Source organism: Monodon monoceros, unplaced genomic scaffold (genome assembly GCF_005190385.1).
Source record: "Monodon monoceros isolate NGI ecotype Baffin Bay Population unplaced genomic scaffold, NGI_Narwhal_1 Super_Scaffold_19, whole genome shotgun sequence".
NCBI classification, from domain to species: domain Eukaryota; kingdom Metazoa; phylum Chordata; class Mammalia; order Artiodactyla; family Monodontidae; genus Monodon; species Monodon monoceros.
In genome coordinates this window covers 8,600,979-8,628,784 of record NW_021703775.1, presented here as the reverse complement: position 1 = coordinate 8,628,784, position 27,806 = coordinate 8,600,979, and the positions used below count along the sequence as shown (strand labels likewise).

The 27,806-nt window shown below is 54.8% G+C and overlaps 1 protein-coding gene across 1 annotated transcript in view; it reads right to left on the bottom strand.

Annotated features, from left to right (window-relative positions):
- Positions 1 to 27,806, bottom strand: part of FAM178B (family with sequence similarity 178 member B) — an 87,183-nt gene that overhangs the window by 18,590 nt on the left and 40,787 nt on the right. The window contains 5 exon segments of the mRNA XM_029232503.1: positions 5,024 to 5,111; positions 20,207 to 20,304; positions 20,558 to 20,734; positions 21,008 to 21,097; positions 25,309 to 25,427. Coding sequence (XP_029088336.1) covers positions 5,024 to 5,111; positions 20,207 to 20,304; positions 20,558 to 20,734; positions 21,008 to 21,097; positions 25,309 to 25,427 — 572 coding nt within the window.

Below are 27,806 nucleotides of genomic sequence, written 5' to 3'. Positions count from 1 at the left end.
TATTGCAGTGCTTGTGTTCTTGTGCTCAAGTAACCCTCCTTTTACTTAATAACGGTCCCAATGCACAAGGGTAGTGATGCTGGCAATTCAGATATGTCAAAGAGAAGCCGTAAAGTGCCTCCTTTAAGTGACAAGGTGAAAGTTCTGGACTTTAGAAGGAAGGGAAAAAAATCATATGCTGAGGTTGCTAAGATCTACAGTAAGAACAAATCTCCTATCCGTGAAATTGTGAAGAAGGAAAAAGAAACCCATGCTGGTTTTGCTACTGCATCTCAAAATGTAAAAGTTATGGCCACAGTGCATGATAAGGGCTTAGTTATGATGAAAAAGGCATCAAGTTTAGACAATAAGATATTTTGATGGGGAGAGACCACACTCACGTAGCTTTTATTGCAGTATATTGTTATAATTGTTCTATTTCATTATTAGTTATTGTTATTAATCTTTTACTGTGCCTAATTTATAAATTAAACTTTATCATTGGTAGGTATGTATAGGAAAAGAACATAGCACATATGGGTTTCAGTACTATCCATCATTTCAGGCACCCACTAGACATCTTGGACTGTATCCCCCGCGGATAGCAGGGACTATTGTATATGCTTAATAAGCATTTGTTAAATGAGCAAATGAACGAATAGCAGGTCAGGTCTGCAGCTGGCCTTTCCATAGTAGATGCAAAACTCTGTCTCCCTTGATTTTGGCCATTCGAAGCCCGTGTTTTCCAATCTCCAAACTGGAAGGCGTGGCTTGACAAAGCAGGCTTGCTGTGTTGTAAGAGGTGGCCTGGGATAAGAAACGAACTCCCGATTTCCCTCCAAACCTGTTCCACCTGTGTCTTGCCTGTCTCGGTAAAGGGCTTCTCCATTCTGCCAGCTGCATAGGTCTTGGAGGCCTCCTCGCCTCCTTTCTCTCCCATTCCACATCCCGCTGGCTGTACTTGGGAAATACACCTAGAATCTCACCACTGCTCACCACCTGCGTGCGCCGCCATCTCCCCAGGCCAAACCACCATCAGCTGTTGCCAGGATTACTGCAATTGCCTCCTTCCACCCTCAACAGTCTAGTCTCAACACAGCAGCCAGTGTAATTGTAAAAAAATTTATAAATCAGATTATGTCCCTCCTCTTAATCAAAACCTTCCAGTGGCTCTCCACTTTGGCATGAAAGTCAAGCCCCCACCTGAGTCCCCACTTACCTCTGACCTCAGCTCCTCCTACCCACCCTCAGCCCTCTGCTCCAGCCACACCAGCCTCTCCTTTTGCCTCCAACCTGAGAGGCCTTTGCCTGCCCCAGTGCCTTTGCACCGGCTGTTCCCTCTGCCCGGAATGCTTTTCCCCAAGAAACCTGCGTGGCTCCTTTAGGTCGGTGCTCAAATGTCCCCTTCTCTGTTCACCCCTATAAAACAGCATCCCCCCAACACTCCCCCTCCTCTTTATCTGGCATTATTTTTCTCCATAGCACTTATCACCATCTGGAATGCCAAAGATTTACTTCTTTCTTGGTGCCTGTGTCTGTCTCCGCTGAGTTTCATGAGGGAAGGAGACTGAACGCTGTTCAGGGCTGTATCTTCAGTGCCCTGACCCTTGTCTGGAGCACACTGGTGCCTGGGGCCAAAACCCTGCTGTTTCTGGGATATTCCCATGATCCGCAGGAACAACACGAAGGAAGCAGTTTGAACCTGAGGCTCTCCTGGAAGATGCAAGCCTTGGAGCTGCTGCATCCCCACCACCTACAGAAGTCCTGTCCCTCAAATTCAGTTCTTCAGCACCTGCTCCTGGGGCCTCCGGATGCAGCCTGAGATGGAGAACTAAGCGATCCAGGCATCGGGGACTCCTCCTGCCCAGCGGTGCCCTGAGAACCCGCTGCCTGGGCACTCACCCCAGATCCTCTCCTTCGACGAGCCAATTCTCAACCACTGAAGTCCCCTTCACGGTAAATCAATTGCTAAGGTTTATCAAGCACTTATGCATGGATGAAGGAAGGGCTGGCCCTTGTCCTCCTATCTGCCAGCCAGGACCAAAGCTCAAGGGACCAGCCGGGCACCTCAGCTGAAGTAGCAGGTGTGGTCCAGGCCGTCACCACAACAGGATCCAAGGAAGGGGCTGGAGAAGCAGAGACAGCACACTGCAGGGGTCCCAGGCACGGACTCTGGAGTCAGGGCACCTGGGTTTGCATCCTGGCTCCACGGCTTTCCCACTGCGTGACCCTGAGAAGTCTCCTAACCGTGCCTGCCTCCGTTTCCCCATCTGTCCCGCACCGGGGCTCAGCCATGCTCTGCAGCACGTTAGAGCCACCACTTCGGGTGGGATGTAACGGGTGGCAAGGAAGAAGTGCCCCAGGCACAAAGCCACGTGCAGAGGGTGGCTGGGCTGGCCTGCGAGGAGGGCCCAGGCAGCCACGTGGTCGAGGAGGTGTGGGGAAAGCGGGGCGTGGGGGCTTGACGTGGGCGGCTGCAGGGCCAAGGTGGCCCTCTGAAGGCGTGTCTCATAAGGAGCCGCCTGGCAGGCCTGACTGGAAAGGGGAGCGCCTGCGGCCCAGAGACCTGGCAGGAGGCCGTGCAGCGGCCGCGGGCTTGCAGTGGGGACGGGGAAGCACATCAGGAGGACAGCGGGCGGGCTCGAGCCGCCCGTCTGCCCCTTGAGCCGCCGCGGGTCTGGCGCAGCTTTGCCTGGCCCGCCTGCCGCCTCTCTCCTTCCTGCAGCACGAGCACTGACGCGCCCTTCGAGACCTGGCTCCGGACGGCTCTGGAAGCCACTTCGCTGCCCTCGGGCAGAGTCAGTCACGGGGCCCTCGGCCTGCCCCTCTCACGCTCACACCCTCTCCTCCGAGGTCATCTGCCGGTGCAGAGCCTGGCACACAAGAGGCGCTCGGCTGGGGTCTCACGAACGCACGGCAGGCACGAGGGCAGGTGGGTGACAGGTGTGGTGGGACAGCCCTGGAGCTGGGACCCACAAGGGCAGGGCTGGACTCCGTCCCAGACGGGCTGGGAGCTCCCAGGCCAGCTCTCCCTGGGGGAGGCATCCTCCCGCCCTGCCCCCACCAGCCCCGCTCACTCGCCTCCCCTCCAGGTCCCCGCCAGGCCAGACCACCCAGCTCTTCCCCGGCACCACTCCCCTCGCCACTCTCTGGCCCTCATCACGCTCCCCGCACTCTCCCCTGCGTAGGCTCTGGCTAATAAAAAACAAATCAAAACAAAACCCCAAGCCTTGAACTGACCCTCATGCTCCAGCCAGCCTGTGTTTTCCTGACCGCTGCCGAGCGCTGCCGGACGGACGGTGGCTACCCCCACCCACCACGTGCAGCCAGTCCTGCCTTTCCTGATCTCGACACTCTGGCCTCTCACCTCTGCTCTGCTGACATGTGTTGGGTTCTCCGAGGAGCTCGGTGGCCGCACTCGGGTCAACACCAAAGCCTGTCTACCAGGCTGCCCCCACCCCGGGAGCCTCCTGGGATCACTCTGTCTTGTCCTCGCTGGTGCATCTCTGCCTGCCCCGCCCCTGTTTGGCCCCTCTGTTCTCTTTCTCGCAGAGATGTTCTGTCATCAGGCTCTCACCTTTGTGAAGTGACCCCTGAGCAGGCCACCCTCCCCTCCTGCCCTCCCGAGGTCTCTGCCTGGGGAACCTTCCTTTGCACACCCGGGAACTCAACCTCGGGTTCCTTCAGCCCACACGTGTGTGCTGAGGTCCTGTGTGTGTCAGGTACTGTGCTAGGAGCTGACGGGCAGTAGTGAGCAGAAACCATTTGGTCCCTGCACTCAAGGAGCTGCTGATTGTGTGTGTGTGTGTGTGTGTGTGTGTGTGTGTGTGTACACAGACCCTGAACAAATAAAAATATATCAGGAGGTGAGCACCATGAATACTTTCAGAGTGTGCTGGTGCCAGGGCACTTTTTGGATTGGGTGGTCAGCAAAGGCCTCCTGCGGAAGGTGACACTTCAGCTGGAACTGGGGTGAGAAGACACTCACGCCGTCCTAAGTCTTGGGGAAAGCATGGAAGGCAGAGGGGGCAGCCGGGGCAAAGCCAGGCCGGGCCTGCTTAGATAAGCCAACCCAAGCGGTCACCTTTCTGAGCTCCCGCCCTGCGATCGTGGCCTCTCAGACTCAGACATATGGTCCACCCGCCCCAGGAGCGTCCAGAACATCCTCTCAGTGCTCTGGCCGCGGGCTTGCCCGGTGTACCTCCAGTGACTAGAGACGCAGCCTTTCACCGGGACTGCCTTGCCTGTCTTGTGCTGTAGAACTAGATGGCTCAGCTGCACCCGGCTGCTCTTCTGGGGTTCCAGGGAGACCCCCGGGGGGGGGTGGGAGGCTGGTGAGAGCATTCTCAACCCCCCTGCCACCTGCCCTTGGGCTGGCTGTGACCCATGCTGCCCCCAGGGCCCCTGAACTACCGCTCTCTGAGCTGCAAGGAGGTTGCAGTCGGAGCTTTTTGGAGAGCAGAGGGCGGAGGTAAGAAGGCACTTCCTCCCCTGCTGCCCCAAGAATGCCTGACATGGGGCAGAAGGGTCACTGGGGGCGAGCAATGTTAATTTAGTAGTGTTCGTTTTCACGAACTTTGTTGTTTTTCCACCTATAAAAAGTTATATAAGCAGGGGCTGGGGAGGAGGGAATGGGAGTTGTGTTCAGCGGATTCAGACTTTCTGTCTGGGAGGATGAAAAAGTTCTGGAGGTGGATGGCGGCAGTGGTTGCACAAGACTGTGGAACTGCACACTTCAAAATGGTTAGAACTCTGCCCTTAGAACTGTTAAGAAGGTTAAAAAAAAAAAGTTAAAATGGCAAATTTTATGTTATGTATATTTTACCACAATTTTTTGAAAAAGTAATACCTGCTCCCAGCTGACTGCTCTATCCTCAGGGCCGAGCACATAGTAGGCGTGCAAAAAGTAACCGTCAAATGCAAGGATGTGAGCAGAAAATTCAGACTCCCCTGGACTCCGCCAGCCTGAGGCTCCCAACCTTTGGGAAAAGAAGTGGGAGGAGCCAGCCGGGCTTCCCCAGCGGATGCTGAAGTAGAGACTCACCTGGGCCTTCTCTTGCCAGAGAGGGAGCGTCTCTTGCTGGTCCAGCAGCCGGGCAATGATCACGAGGCTGAGCTGGCGTCGAAGCTGCCTGTGAGAGAAGGGGCGAGAGAGACTGAGGGGGTGTACCACCCTGGCGGGGGGGGGATTTAAGTCCCCAGGGTGGGTGCAAGGAGGGGCAGGACACACACCGAGACGTGAACAGGGGAGAGCCACGTAGGGAACTTTGGCTTTCTCCTTTGGTTTATAGCGTTTATTATTTATTTTAGAAGTAATAAAACATGCAAGATGGGAAAGTTTAAAAATAAGCAAAAAGAAAAAAGTTATTTTTTTAAAAGAAGTGGTAACTTCAGAGGCTAGCATAGTAGTATTTATCGGCTTAGTTTTCTCCTCTATATATTTGTGCTACACAGATATGGGGACCGTTCAACCTCCTTTGCGCAGACCGTCGCCTTTTCTTTCCCTTGCAGCATTATGAGCTTTCAGCCCATGCAGGGTGGTGGAAGGGGGGTGACCGGGGCTTGTTTTTTTCAGCCAGCATCCAGTGACTTTCTTTTGGAGAAACCCTCCCCCACCACACCCGGCCCAAATCCCGGCTCCCAGGGTGGGCACGTGAGCCAGGCCTGGCCCATCAGTCCCTGTGTTTGAGCCCCTGAGAGGTGGCCTCGGGGTCTTGGCTGGAGCTACCGGTAGAGCGTGTGCCTTTCCAGCAGGACCACTGATCAGGTGGGAGGTGACCCCACTGTCGCTGGTGGCCATCCTGCCTCTTTGTGGGGCAGCCTGGAGGATGAAGCAAGCAGAGATAGAGCCCTGACAACACCCAGAGCCTGCCCTGCCTGAAGCCTCCGGCCCCCGGACCCGTGCGGTCAGTGGGTTGGTCGGCTCAGCTGATGAAGTCCCTTTGGCTTCTTCAGTCAGTCTGAGCCGGGCTCCTAAGTCTAGCACCAAACAGTCCTAACTGATTCACTCAGGATGGAGCTGGTGTCTCCACTCTTCGGGAGTAAAGACCTCTCATGGGGATTTTAGACGCTAATGTTTGTGGCTCTGATTTTCATGGGTCCTTGAGGGCTGGAGTGAGTAAAAAGAAGAGAGGAGGGAAGTAGAGACTAGAGGACAGGGCTAGGGGTGGCAGTGGCCAGGAGAGGCTGGAGAGGGGCGATGGGAGAAGGGGTGGAGGGTTACATCTTCCTCGAGGCTTCACACACTTGTTGCCCCCACGGACAGCAGAAGGCAGCCCCTGGCACGGACTCTGATGTGGCCCACAGTCGCTGATTCCCGCGGAAAGCCACCACCAGGGGAAGCAAAGGAGAGGTTCTGAAGCCGGCGGAAACTGAAGGAACACGAAGGACACCACGTGGGCTGGAAGCGGCTCCGTAGAGGAGAAATGCTCTCTGGTAACAACACTGCTGGAGGGTCCCCACAGGCGCCCCTACCCCCATCCTTGGGACGACCCCACGGGGAAACAAAGGACAGGACATCAGGGACAGGCAGCCCCCGGAAATGATGTTTCCCTAAGGAAGTACCTGAGGGAAGCAGGACTGAGCCCCGCCTGAGCGGTGCTGAAGGCGCCCCTGCAACTTCCCCAGGGCCTGTGGCTGCCGTGGCCTCACGTGGGTGCAGGGGGGGCTCCCAGTTGGTGGGGAACGGAGGTGGGAATGGCCTCCTCCAAGCCAGGAGGGTAGGTGGTACCTGAAGCAGGGGCCTTGTTGATCTTATTCAAGAAAATCAGAGGAATCAACAAGGCAAGAGGCTCTTGATTAAAAAAAAAAAAAAAAGGGAAAAAAGCAGCATCAGACAGCAGCATCACGTACTAGAAGAGTAAACATGAGAAAGAGGGGAGACACTCCCACACAGCTGGCAGGGACATGGGTGCGTACACCTACCTCAGCCAACTGCCTGGCGAGACCTACTAAAGATAAAGATGTTCACGTGCCCGCCCCACGGCCCGGCAGTCCTAATCCCGGGCACACACGTACGGCGTACGAGAAAAGAGAGGGGGACGAGCAGCGCCGATCTGCCACTAGAATGGATAGAGGGACTGGGCTCCACTCACGCACCTCAAGCCCACGTGGAACGATTATGGATGAGCCACGACTCCATCCGGCAGCACGGGTGAGCCTCACAGGGCTGTGTGAGAGAAGCCAGTTCCAACAGAATACACGTGTATGATTTCACTTACATTAAGTACAAAAACGGGGATACGTGGCAGGGGTGGGGTGGCGGGCAGGCTCTGCTCACGTCTCATTTCTTCTTCTTCTTCTTCTTTTCACTCGGCCGCACCATGTGGCTCGTGGGAACCTTAGTTCCCCAACCAGGAACTGAACCTGGGCCCTGGCAGTGAAGGCACCGCATCCTAACCACTGGACCCCCAGGGAATTCCCTCATTTCTTGATCTGGGCGCTGGTTTTACATGTGTTCGACTTGTGGAAACCCACTGAGCACACACGGTCTGTGTTCTGTTTGTATGTTGCAGTCCAATAAAACTATTACTTAAAGAAGAAGTTCAGCTGGGGGGTGGTAAGGATTGCCTGACTTAGCCAATAAAAATACAGGATGCCAGTTAAATTTGAACTTCCTATAGATAAAGAACAATTTTTTTTAGCCTGAGTGGCTCCCATGTGATCTTTGTATTTTATCTGGCCACCCTGGGAGGGGCTGGCCATGCCCTTCCATTCTGGACCGGAGACCCCGGTTCCCTTTCTGCAGAGCGCCCCAGCTTTCCCACCCACCCTCCGAGTCCTGGGGAGAGGCAGCCCCATCTGGACTGCGTCACGGGACAGAACAAGGGAGCCCTCATCTGGCGCCCCGCCCCCGCACCAGACCCCTCACCCGGAGCCCCACCCGCGTATCTCCCTGGGCTCCCGCCGCCAGAACCTGCTCTCCAGCTGTTCCCCGGGAGCCCCAGCAGCAGCTGGGCCAGGAGCAAGGGGAGGGGGCGGGCGGGGGGAGGTAGACGGCCCCTCCAAGCCGAGCTGCTGCTCCAACGTGAGAACTTGCAGCCGGAGTCCCCAGTCCGGCATCTGGGCTTCATTAATCCAAACCCGGGCCTTGGGGAGCGCTGTTACCCGCAGCGGGTGCGGAGTGGCCGACCCGGGGGTGGGGTGCTGGCAGGCCGGCAAAGCAGAGCCGGGGGTGGTTCCAGAAGGGAAGAGGTGGGCCGGGTGGGTCAGGACAGAGCTGCTGTCCAGAAAGAAATAGAAGACAAGCATCAGAAGGAGCGCTGAGGGGGTGAATGGATGAAAAGAAACCACATCTGAGGGCGGCGCGCTCCCCGCCTGCCCACCGCCTTTCATCCTGACCGCTCTCCCTGCCTTCTACACACAGTCCCCTGCCCTCTCAGCTCCCGCTGGGACACAGGGAGAGGCAACAGGACCACTTTTTCATTCCACACTGAGAACTTACTCTACAGAGGGGAAGGAGCAAAGACTCACCCCAAACACCACCCACACTGTGCAGGGGGCAAGCAGGGGGGCCCGTGGCCCGGCTGAGGTTGGCCCCGGGCCGTCCTCCCCCAGAAGCTGCCCAAGCCCACCCGGCGAGGCCCCCCCGAAACTCAAACCAGGCGAACAAAGGAGGGTGCAGAAGCCACTGGAGCCATGCCAGCCAGTGTCATATAAGGCAACAGGCTCCAGCCCTCTGAAATCACACCAGGCCAGGCCTCTCTGCCTCAGTCCTGCCCCGCCACCCTGACGGGCCGCTGTAAGACCAGGACACCGGATCAGCACTCAGAGGGCCTAAGGCACTGGGAAATTGGGAAATGACTTTTCCAAACCAACAGCAGAGCCGGGAAGTGGAGCGCAGGCGCTCTGCTCCCCAGCCTCCAGCCTCCAGCTCCTGCAAGGGGCAGCCTGTGGGTGCTCTGAGGACCGCAAAGGCACCTGCCAGCTCGGGCCATTAGGGTGTCAGGACAACCACACAGGTCACCGCAGCCCCTCTGGAGAGGGGAACCGGGCTCTGCTGAGGTTGAACTGCTCTAAGAGGCCACCAGGCATCTGGCCAAAGGCGTGAACGGCCTTTTCCATGTCTCTAGGGCAGCTCAGGAAGCAACGGCAGCGGCCTGTTCCGCCGTGGAAATGCCGCCCAACACCCGGCCCCAGGGCGTCTGCCCGGCTCGCCGCTCCCGGGCTCTCCACGCCGCCTCTCAGGCATCACGACTGCCTCTCATGCCACCCGCCCCTCAGTCCTTCCCTGGAGTCTCCTATCTTGCACGTGAGCATGTGCCACCTGGGCAGGAAGAACAAGGAGCTGGGCTCAGAGGTCAGGGTAAACTCTCCGGCCGTCTGCCCAGTCATCCCCACTCCCGCTGGGACACTCACAAGTGTGGGCACACACAGTGCAGACAGGAAGAGACGGTGGGATTCAGACAGCCTCAGATCCACACGGTGGGGTCCCACCAGGCAACGTGAAGGAGCCATCTACCGGTGCCACCGGTACCCATCACAACACACCTACGGGAGGGAAGCTGGGGAAGCGGTTTTCTTTGCAGAGGGAATGCCTGGGAGGGGCCCAGGGTCCTTCTGGGGAGCAGGTGACATTCTGGCCTGTGATGCAGTGGTGGCTGCACAGACGCCTGGCAAAGTGTACAGTGTCCACCTCTGATGTGTCCTCTCCTGCATGCACAGTATAACCAAATAAAAAGGTTACTACTGCTTAGTAAATAAAGTTCATGTAGACGATCACAACCCAACTTCCATCCTCCTATCTCCCTTCCTCCCTCCCTCTCTCTCTCTCTGGTATTATGAGGAAACCCACAGACCACTACGCTTAAGATACCTTAAAAGTCACCCTGTCTCATGTCCTGGTACCCACATATCCGTCCGTTTAATTAGGGCCTTCGTGTACTTGAAGGAAGTCGCCGAACTTCCCACGGCTACCCCTCCCCCAGTGCAACAGCTTCTCTCTTCCATCCTTTGGAATCTTTTTGCCATTCTGGGTTGGTTCTTATGAAGTTCCTCAGGGTTGCTGACATACCCGTCAAGAGAGGCACTCAGAGCTGAGGCTGACACTCATTTTAGGGGCAGCCTCGAGATGCTACGCCGTTGACAGATTGGGCCCAAAGTTAGTTCACACGTCTGGCCGTCAAATCCCATTTCCCAGATCCTGTTCTTAATTGTGCAGCTGGGCCTCTCTTTCCCACTCAGCCCATCATTATGGTCTGCTGAGATGTTCCGGCATCTTCAATTTGCTGTCAGTTACATTTATGTTATGTGTGAACTTGACCATTGTTCTATTAATGGCCTCATCCAAGACCCAGGGTCTGCGCTGGCCAACCTGTCAGTGAAGACGGAACTCTGGGTGGCCGCCTGGGCCTGCCCTCCAGGCCAATTCTGATGGCTAGCAGCACTTCTGGGTGACGAGCCCATCTAAGTTGACATCGCTCAGTCCACGTTTCTTTATGTTGTCACAAGATACGACGATCGTTTCCGTCAAAGGCCCTACAAAACCCAGACAGCCCTCTCCAGAGTACCCTTCTGGTTAGCCTGTCAAAAACGAAATGAGGCTAGTCTGGTATGATTTATTCTTAGAAATCCTAGAAAGCAGTGTTTCCTTTTCTATGTATGTGCTCACAAGCTATCCCCTGGGGAGTTCTGTTGAGGGACACATCAAGCCCGCAGCACTGAGAAGAAAGCACCTTCTGCACCCTCCCTCCCCATGCCCCGGGAGCTCCCGCAACCCCCCGAGGTCTCTGCAGAGTGAGGGCACTCCACCTGCACGTCACCCAGGACAGACTTGAGACATCCTTTTGCAGGAGGGGACCTCAACTCATTTCACACAGCTGGATGCTGTCCTACCGTCTCCCCCCCATATCTTAGGCTGCAATTCCCTTTGATCAATATTTGAGTTCAGATGAAAAATTATGCTCCTCGACAAGGAAGACAGAAGCAAAACAGGAATTACGTGGTGTTGCTCTCTCTTCATCACTGTTAACGTTTCCCCACCAGCCCAGAACAGCACTCCTCACTTCAAAAATAACTACACAGGGGACTTGCCTGGCAGTCCAGTGGTTACGACTCCACGCTTCCACTGCAGGGAACATAGGTTCCACCCCTGGTCGGGGAACTAAGATCCCACATACCTCGTGGTGTGGCCAAAAGAAAAAAAAAAAAAAAAGCAAAAATTACACAGAAGCCCCTTCTACGGGCCTTAGCTTTTCCCACCAATACGGTCACTGATCTGTGCTATTTCTCCATTTGCCTTGCTCATGTCCCTTTCTTTCCCTCTTCCATATCTTTCAAGATCAGAGATCATGCATGAGCTCTGAGTGCAGCCCCTGCACCTCTAGATACTTCCCGCATTTTTCCTCATTGGGTCCATTTGCAAACCACGTTCAAAGTTTTATTGCAGGCTCTCTCTAGCCCCCCTGAACCATTTTTCTTTTTGGAATCTGCTACTAAAAAGCTCTCACTCTCTCTACTCTTTGAAATCTGCCCTTCAGAAGCAAGCACTCCACAAGCATGCTCTCCAAGCCCCTCCTCCGTGCCAGGGTCCAAGGACCCAGCGAGCAAAGCCACAGCTCTTGTCCTCACGGCGCTCACAGCCCAAGGGGTCAGCAAGGGGCAACAACAACCAGGGCTCTGCATCCGGAGGTCTCTCCGAAGAGGAGATGCCTCATCTGAGCCTAGTCTTGGGGGTGAGGAAATGTCAACCAGGCAAAGAGGAGGAAGAAGATAGGGGAAGAGGCTTCTCTAGGAAGAGGGAACCAACGTTGAAAAGTTCAAGACAAATGCTCATCACGGGTTTGGGTAGCCGCACAGTTTCGGGATATGGCTGGAGTGTGGAAGCCTGTGCGGGGACGTGGCGGGGAGAAGGCAGGCTTGGGAAAGTAGGCACGAAAGCCCTCGTACACCAGGCTGTGCTGTTTGAATTTCATCCTGAGCATAGAAGCCTGAAGGATTTTAAACAGAGGAGTGACAGGGCCAGATGTGCATTAGAAGGAAGAGGCCACCGCTGGACACAGTGGGGATGGGTCACACGGGAGAGAGCCTGGAAGGAGCCAGCTCCGGCTCCCTGGCAGACGTCCAGGGGTGCTGTCCTGAGAGCCTGAGCCGCCGTGGCACCGGAGGGTGATGTGGAGAGGTAACTGTCGTGGGAGATGGGGACGCCTGAAGGGACAGAAGGTGCCCACAGACCACACCCCCCCAGGCTTCAGGCCATGGGCAGATGCCATCACAGGGCCATGGAAGACAGGAGGAGGTGGTCCCCCTTGGAAAACAGTGACTTCTGTTTCACATGTGCTGAATTTGAAATACTTCCACTCGGATCTGGTGCTGAGCAGAAAAGTCTGGCCAGCGGTATTGACTCGGGAGCCCCTGGCGGGAAATTGGGGTTGAAGCCATGGAAGTGGCTGAGATGGGGTCCTGGGTGGAGTCCCACGAGCTGGACTCTGAAACGGAGATGAGTGTGCATGGAATTTATGGCAGGAGTGGGGTATAAGGGTGCTCTTGGCATCACTCCTATCAGGGGCGTGGAGGAAGCAGGTCTGGGCCGGGGGCAAGCCAGGCTGCGATGCAGTCACCGCAAAGACCTCAGCCGACCCCGCAAGGGGCTCTGGAGCCGGCAGGGTCCCCGTCTCTCAGAGACATGCAGGGTTGAGGCAGTGGCAGCCCTTTGTACCCCCAGCCCCGGGCTGCTCCCAAGGAAGGGGCCCAGCCAACCTCCCGCAGAGGCAAGCTCGAAGCTCCCAGCAGCTGGGGAGAGGCACCCGAGTCCTGCAAGGGGGCAGTGTAGACAGAGTCCCGCCCAGAAAGCCCCCCGAGGCTGTGCCAAGGGACCAGAGAGGAGAGGCTGGGGCAGGACCCTGAGGCCAACCAAAGCTCGGGGAGAAGCGGAGGGGCCACCGAGGATGGCGCCTGAGGGGGAGGGGCCTTAGGAGGGGAGGGTACCAGGAAAACCACACCGTGCAGCCAGCCAAGGCGAAAATGGGAAGCTTGCGCACGAGGACAGGCCATTAGGTCACTGGTGACAGAGCGCTTTAGGAGGACTGGGCTGGCGCCTCTACTCCCACAGCCCCCCGCCCCCCCACAGCCACTCATAAAGGGGAGCGAGCGTCTGCTCAGCCACCAGCCCGGTCACAAGGGAGGAGCAGGGGGACCCTCGGCTGTCCTCCCAGCTCCAGCCATGGTCCCTTGACCCCTGGACATGACTTTCCTCTTGCCTCTTGTTCCTCCAGATTTTGAACCCTTCTGAAATCTTGAGGGTCTGGGGCCTTGGTGGACTCCTTCTAGAATGTTCTGGACTTGTCCGTCTCCAGAGGCCCGATTGTCTCTTTTCTCAGGTGAGAACTCCCTCTGAGACACTCTGAGCTCTGAAGAACCCCCGTGTCCAGGGTGGGCAGGGTTTGGACGAGGAGAAGGAGAGAGCTGGGGGTGGAGAGCCTGGACAGCAGCAGGAGCTGCAGGGAGGGGTGGGTGGAGACGGAACTGCCGTTCGAAAGTAGGAGACACACAGAGCACATTTCTTTGCTGACAGAAAGAGCCAGTAGAGAATAAAAAGCTGAAGGTATAAGGACGAGCAAGGATGATGCAGAAGGAAGGTTCTGGAAAAGGCAGGACTGTTGAGATCCTGAATGTGGAGGAGGGATCAGGAGGAAAGGCGGAGGTGAGAGCTGTGGGTCCACGGGGCGTGTGTGCGGGGGCAGCAGTCATCCTGTGGAGAGAGAAGGGGCCCCGCTCTTTGCTGGGAGGGCAGAGGTGTCTCCAGCAGGAAGCCTAGTGGAGCCTGGAATCTGCTGAGGGCCCCCAGGAGGCTGGCTGGCAACTCAGGGCGGCTCCTGGGCAGCCTGAAGGGGTCAGGGGCCGAGGGGGGGAACCAGGGAATGTGGTAGCACCACGCCACGTGGCCATGCAGTTTTCAGGGTGGGCAGATCTGAAGAACACGCAGGAAGGGAGGTAACAGTGGAGCGAGGGACCCAGGAAACGAAGCCGGAAGAGGCTGATGGGCTGGGAGAAGATGAACCGGTTCGGGGCCTTGCACGGACCCTCTGCCCACCCAGGGTGGCAGCGTGGAACCCAGAGGGAAGTGAGGAGGGCTCCAGGGAGCTCTGGTGTGCCCGCACCTGTCACTACTCTCATCCCTGGGGCAAACACCTGGTGACTTTGAAGGCTGCTTTCTCCCAGGGCTGCCTGCTCCTCCCTCGTGACCAGGAATCCGCTTAAGCTGGTGTCACTTCCCCTCTACTTCCAGGGCCATGGTGAGGCAGCACCCGTGGGACGTTTAATAAACTTTCGCAGGCGGTGAAGGAGGGTCCCGAGCCTGGGAACATCAGCTTTCAGTGGCAGCTCCCTCCCGAAAGGGCCCGTGGGAGCTGCCGCAGGGGCTTGCGCGGACATGCGCTCTCCCCAGCAGCTCCTGGAGCCACCCCAGAGGGGCAGAGTCCCAAGACAGACTTTCCTCCAAGAGCCTCCTCTTCCCACTGGCCCCGTTTCAGGTGCTTTGCTCTCGTCTGTACTTCGATTTTTCACGGTTACGCTCAACCTCGCCTTACAGCGCGTCCCTTGAGGTCTTGGTCAACCAGGTGGGGAGAGGGGCGGGCATCACACCCGTGTCCGCGGGGGTTCTCGCTCTGTGCTTAACCAGTCGGCAGGCAGGCAGACGAAGATAGTGGCAGCCCATCGTACAACAACACGCCCTCCTTCCTGGGGTCAGTCTGGGCACTGAGCCCAGTGGGGCAGCCACCAGCAAGGGGAGAACGAGGCCACCACGACGGGGACGCTGTGGAGGGGGCGGCTAACTGAAGAGCACGGTGAATACAGCGCAGCTGTGAAAAAGCATTAGAAGCTCTTTCCCATCCAGTTTGGAACAGCTGCCAAAGCCTACGCTGAAGTGGAAAGAAGGGCGGGGAGGACAAGCCACAAGCACAGATGAGAAATGGGGACAAGACTAGGTGGTACAGGCACGGGGGAGGGGGAGGGGTGGGTGTCCAAGAGGTACTCCTTGGTGCCTTTTGAATTTTGTTCTGAGTGCTTTATCTATTCAGAAAAAGAAATAAAATTTCTAAGTAAATGAATACATACCATCCATCCCTATGACGAGCCCTCTTTCCCAGCAACGGGTCTCGGCAGGAGGTTTTTACCCTAGTTGGTGTGTCTGTTTGAAAGCAGGTGAGGCCGTTCCATTATATTCACTATGAGCATTTAAAGAGCATCTACTGAGGGCCCTCGAGCTATAAAAAAGATACCCTCGGGGCTTCCCTGGTGGTGTAGTGGTTGAGAGTCCACCCGCCGATGCAGGGGACACGGGTTCGTGCCCCGGTCCAGGAAGATCCCACATGCCGTGGAGCGGCTGGGCCCGTGGGCCATGGCCGCTGAGCCTGCGCTCCGGAGCCTGTGCTCCACAACGGGAGAGGCCACAACAGTGAGAGGCCCGCGTGCCACAAAAAAAAAAAAAAAAAAAGATACCCTCGGAAAGACACTGATTCCTGATATCACAGTTTGGCTAACAGATGAACGATGTCATAAATTTAGGATATGACACAGGTAGTTTCAAATCTGTCGGGAAATGATGGATTACTAAGACAGAAGAAAATTGGTGTTGGGTCACTGGCTCTTTGGGGGTGGAAAAAATCAAGTTAGATCTCTGTCTCATACCTACAAAAAACAGATTCCAGATGGGATTAAGAGCCAAGAGAAACAAAGTTATATAAGTACTGAAAGAAATGAGAACACAATATTTTTATGCTCTTGGGGGTAGGGAAGGCCTTCCTTTTCAAGATAGAAAGATTCAATTACAATCAACTCTCTGTACTATCCATGTACCTTTTCTGTGAATCTAAATCTATTCTGAAATTAAAAGTTTATTGAAGGGACTTCCCTGGAGGCTCAGTGGTTAAGAATCCTCCTGCCAATGCAGGGGACACGGGTTCGAGCCCTGGTCCGGGAAGATCACACATGCCGCAGAGCAACTGAGCTCATGCGCCACAACTACTGAGCCTGCGCTCTAGAGCCCGCAAGCCACAACTACTGAGCCCGCATGCCACAACTACTGAAGCCCACGTGCCTGAAGCCTGTGCTCCACAACAAGAGAAGCCACCGCAATGTGAAGCCCGTGCACTGCAACGAAGAGTGGCCCCCGCTCGCCGCAACTAGAGAAAGCCTGCATGCAGCAACAAAGACCCAACACAGCCAAAAATAAATTAAAAAAAAAAAAGTTTATTGAAAAAGGGAAAAAAAATCAGTTCATGGAAGGATATACACAAAGTTTTAAAAAGGACAATCTACAGACTTAGGAGAAAACACAGTGTCCAAAATGTAATAAGTTGCTTATAAATGTAATTTATAAGTTGCTTATGTAATAAGCAACTTATAAATCAATATAATTAAGAAGAAGATAAATTACCTGATAGAAAAATGGGCGAGATATCAAGAGGTAATTTACACCAAGAGAAACACAAAAGGCCAATAAACATAGGAAAAGATTCTCAATTTCACTGGCAATCAGGGAAATGAAAATTAGAACCACAGGAAGAGATTTTTCACTTACCAGATTAATTAAGACTTAAGAACAAAATTGAGACTACACGGTGTTAATGAGAATGTGGAGAAACAGGCATTTTCATGTCTGTTATTGATTAGTGCAGCTTCTTTTGTGGAGGCCAAATTTTATATATACATACTTTAGGACTGCAATTTCTTTTTTTTTTTTTTTTTTTTTGTGGTACGCGGGCCTCTCACTGTTGTGGCCTCTCCCGCTGCGGAGCACAGGCTCCGGACGCGCAGGCTCAGCGGCCATGGCTCACGGGCCCAGTTGCTCTGCGGCACGTGGGATCTTCCCGGACCGGGGCACGAACCGTGTCCCCGGCATCGGCAGGCGGACTCTCAACCACTGCGGCACCAGGGAGGCCCAGGACTGCAATTTCAAAGAACTTATCTTACAGAAATATTTGGATAGATGCACAAAGCTTGTATATTGGACAAATCTCCAGAACAGGGGACTGGTTGCATGCACACTAGGGAATACTATGCAGCTATGGAAAAGAATGAGGCTCATGTCACACACACACACATATGTGCAGGCACGCCTCGGAGATATTACAAGTTTGGTTCCAGACCACCACAATAAAGCAAGTATTACAATAAAGCAAGTCACATGAATTTTTTGATTTCCCAGTGCATGTAAAAGTTGCATTTAAACCTAGACTGGGAGAAAATATTTGCAAGCGATGCGACTGACAAGGGCCTAATTTCCAAAATATACAAACAGCTCCTACTGTTTAGCAGTAACAAAAAAAACAAACAACCCAATCGAAAAATGGGCAGAAGACGTAAATAGAGATTTCTCCAAAGAATCTCCAAAGAAGACATACAGATGGCCAACAGGCACATGCAAAGATGCCCATCATCACTAATTACTAGAGAAATGCAAATCAGAACTACAGTGGGGTACCACCTCACACTGGTCAGAACGGCCATCGTTAAAAAGTCTACAAATAATAAATGCTGGAGAGGGTGTGGAGAAAAGGGAACCCTCCTACACTGTTGGTGGGAATGTAAGTTGGTCCAGCCACTATCGAAAAGAGTATGGAGGCTCCTCAAAAAACTAAAAATAGAGTTGCCATATGATCCAGCAATCCCACTCCTGGGCATATACCCAGACAAAACTATAATTCAAAAAGATACATGCAACCCTATGTTCACAGTAGCACTATTTACAATAGCCAAGACATGGAAGCAATATAAATGTCCTTCGACAGAGGAATCGGTAAAGAAGATATGGTACATATATACAATGGAATATTACTCAGCCATTAGCCATTAAAAAAATGATAAAATAATGCCATTTGCAGCAACATGGATGGACCTAAAGATTATCATACTAAATGAAGTACATCAGAAAGAGAAAAACAAATACCATATGATATCACTTACATGTGAAATCTAAAATACGTATCTACAAAATAAACATATCCACAAAAAAACCTGACTCGCAGAACAGACTTGTGGTTGGCAAAGGGGAGGGGTGGGAAAGGGAAGGATTGGGAGTTTGGGATTAGCAGATGTAAACTATTATATATAGAATGGATAAACAACAAGGTACTACTACACACGGAACTATATTCAATATCCTGTGATAAGCCATAATAGAAAAGATTATGAAAAAGAAAATATATGTGTATAACTGAATCACTTTGCTGTACAGCAGAAATTAACCACAACATTGTAAATAAACTATACTTCAATAAAAATTTTTTTAAAGTTACGTTTACACTATACTGTAGTCTATTAAGTATGCAATAGCATTACGTCTGAAATAACAGTGTATATACCTTAATTAAAAACACCTCGTAAAAAATGCTAACCATCATCTGAGCCTTCAGTGAGTCCTAATCTTTTCACAACAGTAACATCAGAGATCACGGATCACAGACCACCATCACAAACCTAAAACGAAAACGTTTGCAATATTCTGAGAATCACCAAAATGTGACACAGAGACACGAAGTGAGCAAATGCTGCTGGAAAAATGGCACTGACAGACTTGCTCGATGCAGGGCTGCCACAAAGCTTCATTTGTAAAAAAAAACCACAATATTTGTGAAGTGCAATAAAGCGAAGAAGCACAGTGAAATGCGGTCTGCCTGTATTTATAAACATTTACATACATGTAAATATATATACATATAAAATTACGTAGAACAAATACAAATCACATGGCCTGGTTGGAGCAAATGGGAAACTGGGGCTGGACCACATGGGGCCTTGGAGACCAAACTACGGTGTTTGCACTTGGCCGTGCAGGCGACAGCAAGCAAGGCAAAGCAGAGACACGATAATCACATGTACCTGCAGAGCAAACAGCCTTTGAAGGAGGAGCCAGGGACAGAATGCCACTGCCACCATCCAGGTGAGAGATGGTAAGATGAAAGCAGGAGGGGGCGGGAAGGAGGTAGCTGATTTAAAGTGACCCAGGCGAGGTCCCTGCTTTTGTGGAGCTGACACAGGCAACTAGAAGCAAAGATTTAGCATGTGGAAGGCAGAACGGACAGGATTTCGGGATGAACAGGGATAATGAGGTGGGGACGGGAAAGCCCTCTAGGACTGCCATTTCCGACGCATGCATCACCTAAAGGTCTTAGACAGAGCTTCGAGAAGCCCAGTTCTTTCAAATACACAGCAAAAGCTTTCCTTTCAGGACTGTGGAAAGGCCTCCTCTCTTCCAGCCAGATGCATAGGAAAGAGATCGAGCTTCCCATCTTGGGCTTGAAGTCGAGCTCAGGATGTTTGCTGAGGACAGGAGTCTGAGCAGAACCCCAAGCCTGCTCCCAGAAGCTTCCCCTGGGGAGGGAGTTGCAGGGGGGTGGCCCCAGTGGAGAGTGACTGTGTGGGTACCTGTGAAGGGTCTTCCTGGAGGGGGTCCAGGACATGCCTGGTTGGAAGGGTGGGAAGGGGTGTCATTCTAGGTGGGACGAGCTGCAGACGGAGGGCTGGAGAGGACAGGAGGGGACCTGGGGAGTGGTCTGCATAGGGAAGGGCAAGGGACTCCTTGCGGCTGTGGCCTCAAGTGGGAGAAGGAAGGAGGGGAGAGGGGAGAGACTGGGGCAGGTCCAGCAGCGAATGGGTCTTATCTCCCTGTGGGCTGAGTTTGTTTGTTCACCTCGTTCGTTCATTTGAAAAGAATTTACAAAGTGCCAACAGCATGCCAGGCACTGTTCTGGACGTGGGGTGATATGGCAGTGACCCCAATAAGGGACCTGCTCTCCTGGAAGTGACAAGGAGGAGAGGCAGCCATGAACAAGGAACAAATAGTAAGATAACTTCTGGCAGAGATCAATACTGTCCAGAAAATAAAACAGAATGATGAATGGAGAGTTTGAGAGGGGGGTGGGAGCGGGGAGTGATCAAGAGACAACACACAGCTGAGGTCTGAATGACAGAAGGAACCCTCCCTCCACTGAGGACTGGAGAGGAGCCGCAAAGAAGGGCGGGTGGGGATGCTGCAGGTCTGAGGCTAATTGTACAAGGTGACGGTTTTGCTAAGAAGACCGCGTTAAGAAAATGAGGCTTTTTCCCCTTTGTAATGAACTCATTAGTGAGCTGTATTTTTAGTTCTTTCTCCTGGGTTTTTGACATTGGGCAGGAGGGGGAGGTCTGTGGGGACTGATGGGGCAGACCGTGGATCGCTCACAGGGGTTGAGCACAGGTGCGGGGATAAGCCTCAGGTCAGGGGAGACAGAGGTGGAGAAGCACCCACCTGCTCCGGGGCGTCACGTCCAGGAAGAGCTGCACAAGCGCCAGCAGGTTGTGGTGGTGATCAGATGCCCGGCTCAGGGCACAGCACAGCTGCCGGAGCTGTGGGGACAGTGGGCATCAAGGTGGGCTGGGGGGGCGTGGCCCGCCTTCCACCCTGACCTCCCTACCAGCCCACTGCGGGGGGGTGGGGTGGGGGGGGGGGGGGGGGATGTCTGGAGAGTAAGAGGGTGGGTCGGGGAGGCCAGGTAAGGGAGGGAGCAGCGCTGTCCCCACCTGGGGCGCTCTAGGGGCCGTGAGAGAGCATTTGCGGTGAGGCTGGGGGCTTGGGCTCGGGCTCAGGGGTCCGCCGTACCTTCCCCGGCCACTCCTGGATGCTGTCCAGGAGCAGAAGCAGGAGCTGCTGGAGGTCGGTCTTGGGCAGCAGGCGGAGCCCCACGTCCAAGCCGGCTCGGCACAGCAGCTCAATCAGGCCCAAGAGGCTCCCATCGGTGTAGGCCCCTGGCTGGGCCAGCACGCACAGCATCAGGAACTGGAGAGCAGAGAGAACGCTAGGGCAGGGGTGCCTCCCTGGCACTGTGAGCCCTGGGCCCCGCTGGGAACGAACTGAGAAAGATGGCGAGGTCTGGAGTCGAGGCCCCCTGGGGTCGTCGGGGGCAGGCGCAGGCGCAGGCGTGGTGGGCACGGGCTTCTGTGGCATCCCTCCCGGCCGTCGGCACGGTGCCTGCGATGATGCTCAGCAGTATTCACTGAACTGGATGCTGAATAGGTGTGGACTGCGAGCAGAGGGATGGGTGGGGCTCACCTTACAGATGTAGCTCAGGCTGCTGTCCAAGGCCGTCTCCTGGGGGGTGTCCTGCTGCTCAGTCTGGCTCAGGCTAGCCTCACTTTTAAGCTCGCTGAGGTAAGACAAAAACAAAGGAAAGGAAACTGGAGGAGATGGGCGCAAGGGGAGAAGTGAGGCAGAGAGGGAGGCCGCACTTGCTGAAGAACAACAGAGAGCCTGTGGATGATCCATTCAGCCTGGGACCCTGATGCCCTGTGTGTGCTGGTCACCCACTGCTACGTAACAAATGACCCCCAAATGTAGAGGCTTAAAAACAACAGATATGTATTATTCTGCGCAGTTTCTGAGGGTCATGAATCCAGAGGCAGCGTGGAGGGGCGGGGAAGGGGGGCGCGTCTGGCTCTGGGTCTCTTGGGAGGCTGCCCCCAAGACGTTGGTGGGGGCACTGCTGTCAGCTTAGGCTTGACTGGGCGGGAAGAGCTGCTTCCCAGCTCACTCAGGGGTCACTGGCCTCAGTCCTTGCCGTGCAGGCCTCGCCACAGGGCTCTGCAACTTGCCCCGGCTTCCCCTGAAGCGAGTGACGTGAGAGAGAGGAGATGCCCGTCTGAGACGGAGGTTGCAGCCTTTCATAACCTAACCTTGGAGGTGACATCGCTTCTGCTGATTTCTCCAGGCCACACGGGCCAGCCTGACCTGGGGTGACAGAGAGCTGCACAAGGGGCTGAATGCCAGGAGGTGCGGGGTCACCGGGGCCTCTTGGGGGCTGGCTCCCCAATGCTGCCGCTCCAGGAAGGCCTCCAGCTTTAGTTTTCTGGGACTTGGAAAACAGAAAATCATTCTCCACTGACCCCCAAAAGTCTTCCTTAAAAGCACTATTTGTCCACACAGTTATGGTGAGTCTGCTCATGCACTGAAAAGGACACTATTTTGTAGCTTACGTCAGGTTAGACTCCAAAGTATCTGCAAGTAAGGTGAAATTAGAGTATAAGTGGTCCTCGAGAACCCCTCCAAAGATGTCCCACTACCATGCTGTCCATGGACAAGCCCGGCATGGCCAGTTTTCCCCTAGAGAGGAAACAGCCTGGATGAAGTTAGAGGCCAGGGTCGTATTGAAAACACCCTCTTTAAAGACCAGAGTCACACTCAGGGTGGCCAGAGTCCTACAGGGAGAGAGGCACTAGCCGACAGCAGAGCCACACCACCCTCTGCACAAGCCTCCCAGGCACACGCTCCCTGGAGGAGACACTGATCAGGGGCACCCTCACTAAATGACGCTCTTTCTCTGGGCAAGTGTATATTGTTGGTTTCAAATAAGTAAGGTGACTGTATGACAAGGCTCCCTTTGCTGTCTCTTCCACTCCTCCACTCTCACTAACTGGCCTGGAATTCCTGATAACAGCGGACTCTCTATAAGTGAAGACACCGACGATGACAACAACACTGTCAACAATACCAGCCTCCCGTGTAGCGCCCCCGCTCCCGGCCAGTTCCCAAAGGCTCTGCTCTTCTTTACTTCTTGGTGCTGCTTCTCAGAGGGGCAAAAAAGAAACCCACCTCTAGGCACCCGGGAAATTGGTGTCAACAAACCAAAGTTGGGAGGGGGTGCGGGACAGGATTGGGATCAGACATTCTTCCAGGTTTTAGCATTTATTAGGGCCAGAGTACGAATGGGTAAGGCTGGCGCTCACGCATCTGGGCACACGTTGGGCCTGCGTCAGTGTGTGCAGGGGAGTTCTGGTTTGTACCAGCCCGTGAGCACGCACGGGGCCATGCAAGCATGGGTGGGAATGTTTTCAGATCTCCCGAAGGGTGGGGGCAGCCTCAGAGCCGACTTTGTGACTCTGCCCAAGAGGAGCGGGCTTTCAGACAGTTTGGTGCTGCCAGCGGGAGGAGGAGTGTAGAAAATGTGCACTGGTGATGCGCCTTCTCAGAGCTGGGCAGGGGAAGTGTGGCTATGACGAGAGGCCTCTCCTTGCTGGGAAGGAAGGCCAGCCTTCCCAAGTGGACAGGGGAACAGCCTCCCCTGTGCCACCTCTGCTGGGGACGGCAGGAAACAAATCAGGGTCCTCGTCCCCGGCCTGCCTTTCTGAGGCTCGACTGGGACGTCGGCATCGTGACTGCTGTTCTGGGATGCGGCATCAGCTCATCCCCAGGCCTCCACCTCGGAGAAGAGGAATTCATAGCCTAACAAGCCCACTCCTCTCCCAGAGGACTCAGCAGGTGAAGGGCAAGTTGAGGGTCCCACCACCAGACTCCACCTGCAAAGCAGCTTCATCCCACCCCTGCCTCCCAGCCTCAACACAGGCTTGGTGGAGTTAGGGCTCTCGGCCCTTGGCCAACAGCCAGGAGCTGGAGTTTGGGCTGCAATGACATTGTTCTACACTCTTAAGAAAAGTATGTCAGCTTCTCTATTTGTTTTCCCCTATTACTGTTCGAAAAAAATAATAAAGGGACCCTCTGCACCTTCTCTGAGGGAAGACTGTAAGGGAAGCTACAAGCACTGCCGCCACCATAACCGAGAGCCCAGCAGTGTGTCAGGTGCCCCACCACGGGGGCTGCAGGCAGGGTGCTCTCCTCAGGCCTGCACCGCCAAACCAAACCAGACCCGTCATCTGGGCTCTGCGAGACCGAGGTCAATGCAATGAAGAGGAATAGATGCTGAGCATCTAATAGACGCTGTCCACTTGGCAGACGTCAGACGATGTGCATATGGTCCAGCAGCAGCAGGGCTGTTCCCTTCTGGAAGGAAATCCTGAAGCATTCAATGAGACGGTGATGAGTTTTAAGGAAATCTGAGATTAGGAACAACTGGTGAAAGACCTGTCTTTCTCACAGCAACGAGCAAGCCAGCCAAGCCAAGCCGTGCGCCCACGTGTGCCCTCATTTCCAGTCTTGGCCACTGCAAGGCTTGTGGGTACCCTAGAGGAGCCCCAGGGCACCTGTTCGGCCAGCGGAGCCTTAGATGGTGACATCCCGAGAGGTCAACAGAGAAGCACCCGACGTGGAACCAACTGACACGGGACGAGCCTCCAAGGAGGACGATAGAGAGAAGACTGCCTGCCCTGAAGATTCTCTTGTGGCCCATGTAACCGTGAAGGACGCCACACCCTTGGTGGAAGAGATACCAGAATGTTCTTGGTGTTCCCTGAATAGTCTAGAGCAGGGGTCCCCAAGCCCTGGGCCGGTACAGGTCTGAGGCCTGTTAGGAACCGGGCCGCACAGCAGGGGGTGAGCGGCAGGCCAGCGCGCGAAGCTTCATCTCCCGCTCCCTGTCGCCCACGGCAGGCTGGCACATGGCAGGGTATTGGCAGCACAGCAAGTGTGGTTTGGTCTGGTTTGCTTTGGCAGACAATTACCAAACACAGTCGTGGAACAGGTTCTTAAGAAAGCTTTGGCCTTCCCCTAGAGAAACACCTGCCCACCACGGCGCCCTGAGGGCTTGTCGGCAGGCACAGCCTGTCTGGGGTTCTCAAACCGACTGCTCAAAGAAGTCTCAACAGAGATTCTGGATGTACTGTAACTGACACCTTTACAACCCATTCACCCAACACGCGTCGTCTATGTATCGTCCGGCTCTGTCCCTAGAGGGTGGGGACAAATTAGCATCGCTGCCCAGGGCACAAAGGGGGCACCCATGACACAAAGTGGAGCACTGTGGAAATTACCTGTAAAATTGTGCCTTGCTGGCCATGAGTTGATATTAGGTAATGTGCCAGGAGGGGCTTGGAGACAGACCAAAGAGATTGGGACACGTCTTAGGAGAGGAGGGGCGGCGAGAGCTGAGTCAGGAAGGGGCCAGTCAGAGCGGCAAGACTCAGCCGTGCCTGGCTCGTCCCTGCCTCGAGGCTGCGTCACACGCCGTTCATTCGTGCTGCGCAACCATACTCAGGGGTACCCGTGTGCTGGGATTCCCTCAGACTCTGTGCTTCACCATTTGGGCTAGAGCCTGAGCTTGGTAACTTCTTATTTTTAACCTCAAAAAATGCACATAATTTGGGAGTGCCCTGGTGACCTAGTGGTTAGGACTCTGGGCTTTCACTGCTGTGGCCCGGGTTCAATCCCTGGTCGGGGAACTGAGACACATAATTTAAAATATTATGGCATATGACATTTACAGAAAAGGAAATACTTTAGTGTTTCCTAGCATGGATATATGTTTAGAAGAGTCTATTTGTGGGGTAATATTTTGTTTTGTTTTTTACATTTTTCCTGAGGTGTAATTGGTACTACACATATTTAATGTACACGATTAGATGGGTTTGAACTGCTTTCAGTGGCTGTGGACCGCATGAGGAAGGACACCGAGGTGGGGGAGGTACTCACCTCCCATCGTGCTGGAGGGGCCCCGGGGGCTGCAAAGCAGGGCTGTGGGTACCCAGGCTGTGGAACGCGGCCGTGACCTCTTGCAGCGAGGGGCACCACAAGCTCGTGTCCGCATCTGTCAGGCCAAGGAAGGGCGGGGGGTTAGGGAGGGCACAGCTGGACAGGCCGCACTGCGCCCACAAGCGGGGCTGGTAGCCCCATCCTCGGGCAGCACGGGTGTTATCTGGAGCGGTGAAGACACCAGTGGTTTCAGATACTTGCTGGCGCTTTGGGAACCTGGACATTCATTCTCCCGTCTTCAAGCTATGGCCACCTTGATGTGCAAGGGACCGGGGAGGACGGCACACTGACCATCTCCACCAGGCAGCCGTTGGGGCACTGAGCTGCCCCGAGCTGAGCCAGATGCCAAGTCCTGAACCAGAGGCCTCGAGACAGCAAGACTCAGGAGACACCAGGCTCCACGGCCCTGGGCTCTCTGCCACCAAGGGCTGAGGCCAGCTCTGCACCTACTGCGGACTCAGTAGTGCCTTGGCGGCAACGTCTGGGCACTCCCAGGTCCACCGTCCCTGCCAGGGCCCCTCCTTGCAGCGCGGGACGCATCTTTTCAGCAAGCTCGAGCTTCGAGGACATTCTCTCTTAACAAGATGTGAACGATACTCTGACCACATCAACAAAGGGGAAAAACCTTACAGACTGAGGGCCTTTTCTCCTGTCAGGCTATTTAAGGATATTTTCTGAACCGGGAGAACAGAGAAATAACAGGCAACGCGGTGGAGCGTATTTCCCAGAGACGGCTGCACCTCTGCACCCCGCTCCACGTGCTCTCCTGCACTGCGGCGTCCACAGCCTCATCGAGGGGCAGCGCCCACGTCTCCACCCTCTCACCCCTCCACATCATCTTATGTACTGACTTGATTGCTTCTTGTTTGTCTTTCCCCAGTAGAATGTAAATTCCACAAGGACAGGGACTAGGTCTGTGCTGTTCATCCCCGCACACCCAGAGCCTAGAGGAGTGGCCAGTGTGTGGAGGGAGCTGATGGATGGATGGATGGATGATGAATGAATGATGAATGAATGAACACATGAATGGAGAGCATCCTACACAAACCTGACCAAGCAGTACGTGACTAAGAGGGAAACTGGAAAAACGTCACAAGCTGGCAGTGCTGAGAAGGCAAATGAGGGATCTGACAGCGGGTGAGTTGTGGGAATCAAGAGTGTGGAAGCTGGGCCAGGAGCGCATGAGCAGCTCAGGCTTGAACCTTCCCACCTGAGGGCCCCCCTCGATGGACCCCACCATGTCAACAAAGACAAAAAGGTGACCCAGTAGAACCCCTGACCTCAGGGAGCTCAAGTCTAGGAGGGAGAGGAGCCAGGCAGATAAACAAATACAAGAGAGTGTGTTCCCGCAAAAATCTAAGCCGGGGAAAGGTATGGAGCCTACTCAGGGAAGGGGAAATTAACTGGGGGCTGGGGGAGGTGGAACGGCAGGTGGGAAGCACACGCCCGGCAAAGGGACAGAAATGACAAAGAGCATGAAAGAGCCTGGCACATCCAGCGACCCAAGGCAAGAAACAAGGCGTCCTCAACGAGCTGAGGTGTCTCGGCAACGGTCCCGTGTGGCTGCAGAGCCAGCAGACGGTGGAACGGCCGGCGGAGGGTCTGAGTTCCGTCCAGGGACGAGCCTTGGGCCGGTCGGCATCGAGTGTCTCTCTCTGGAAACGTATACGGGTCGAGGCTCACCCAAGTAGTAATGAGACTCTGGGAGGAGGAAAAACCTTCTTGTTTGTTTATTTTTTTCCTCTTGGGCAGCTTAACAAGTCCGAGAAAGGTAATGCTACCCCTTGCCCGCTACACAAACTAGCTGGGAAGAATGAAGGCTGCAAAACACAATGAGAGAGGACTGTTTCCCTGAGCCTGAGCCACGGGGGACAGTGTGGGTGGCCGGTGACCTTGCCAGGGAGGGGAAGACGGTGTGGCAAGAGAATCAACCCAGCGGGGCAGCGACATCCTGCCCGCAGCCTTGGACCCGGCTCCCCACGGCAGCCCCCGCAGGTGCCTCTGAAGCCCCGTGACAGCAGCAGTGCAGACCCCACCGGCCAGAGGCCCAGCCTGGCCTCGGCTCCTCTCCCTGCGCCTCCCTGGTGATTACTCCACACGCCCGCTCCACCCGGGGTTAAGGTGTCAGGAGCGGTCAGAGAAAGGGGCCTGGGTCACCTCGGGGTCAATCAGTCCCCATCCGACAGCCCAGGAAGTTGGTTAAGTGAGGACAGGCACCGAGAGCCAGTAATTAACGCTGCCCGTACGTAGGCCATGTGCTCAGCTTTTCCCGAGCACGGTTTGCCCTGAAGGAGGGTTTTCTGGAGAGCTGACACAGAAGAAAAGTCTCGCGAACTCAGCTCCTCTACGCCCACAGCACGGTCATCTGAGGTGATCCCCCGGGGGAGCACCAGGGCCCTGGGCCGTGTCCAATGCCAGCGCCAACAGCCCCGCG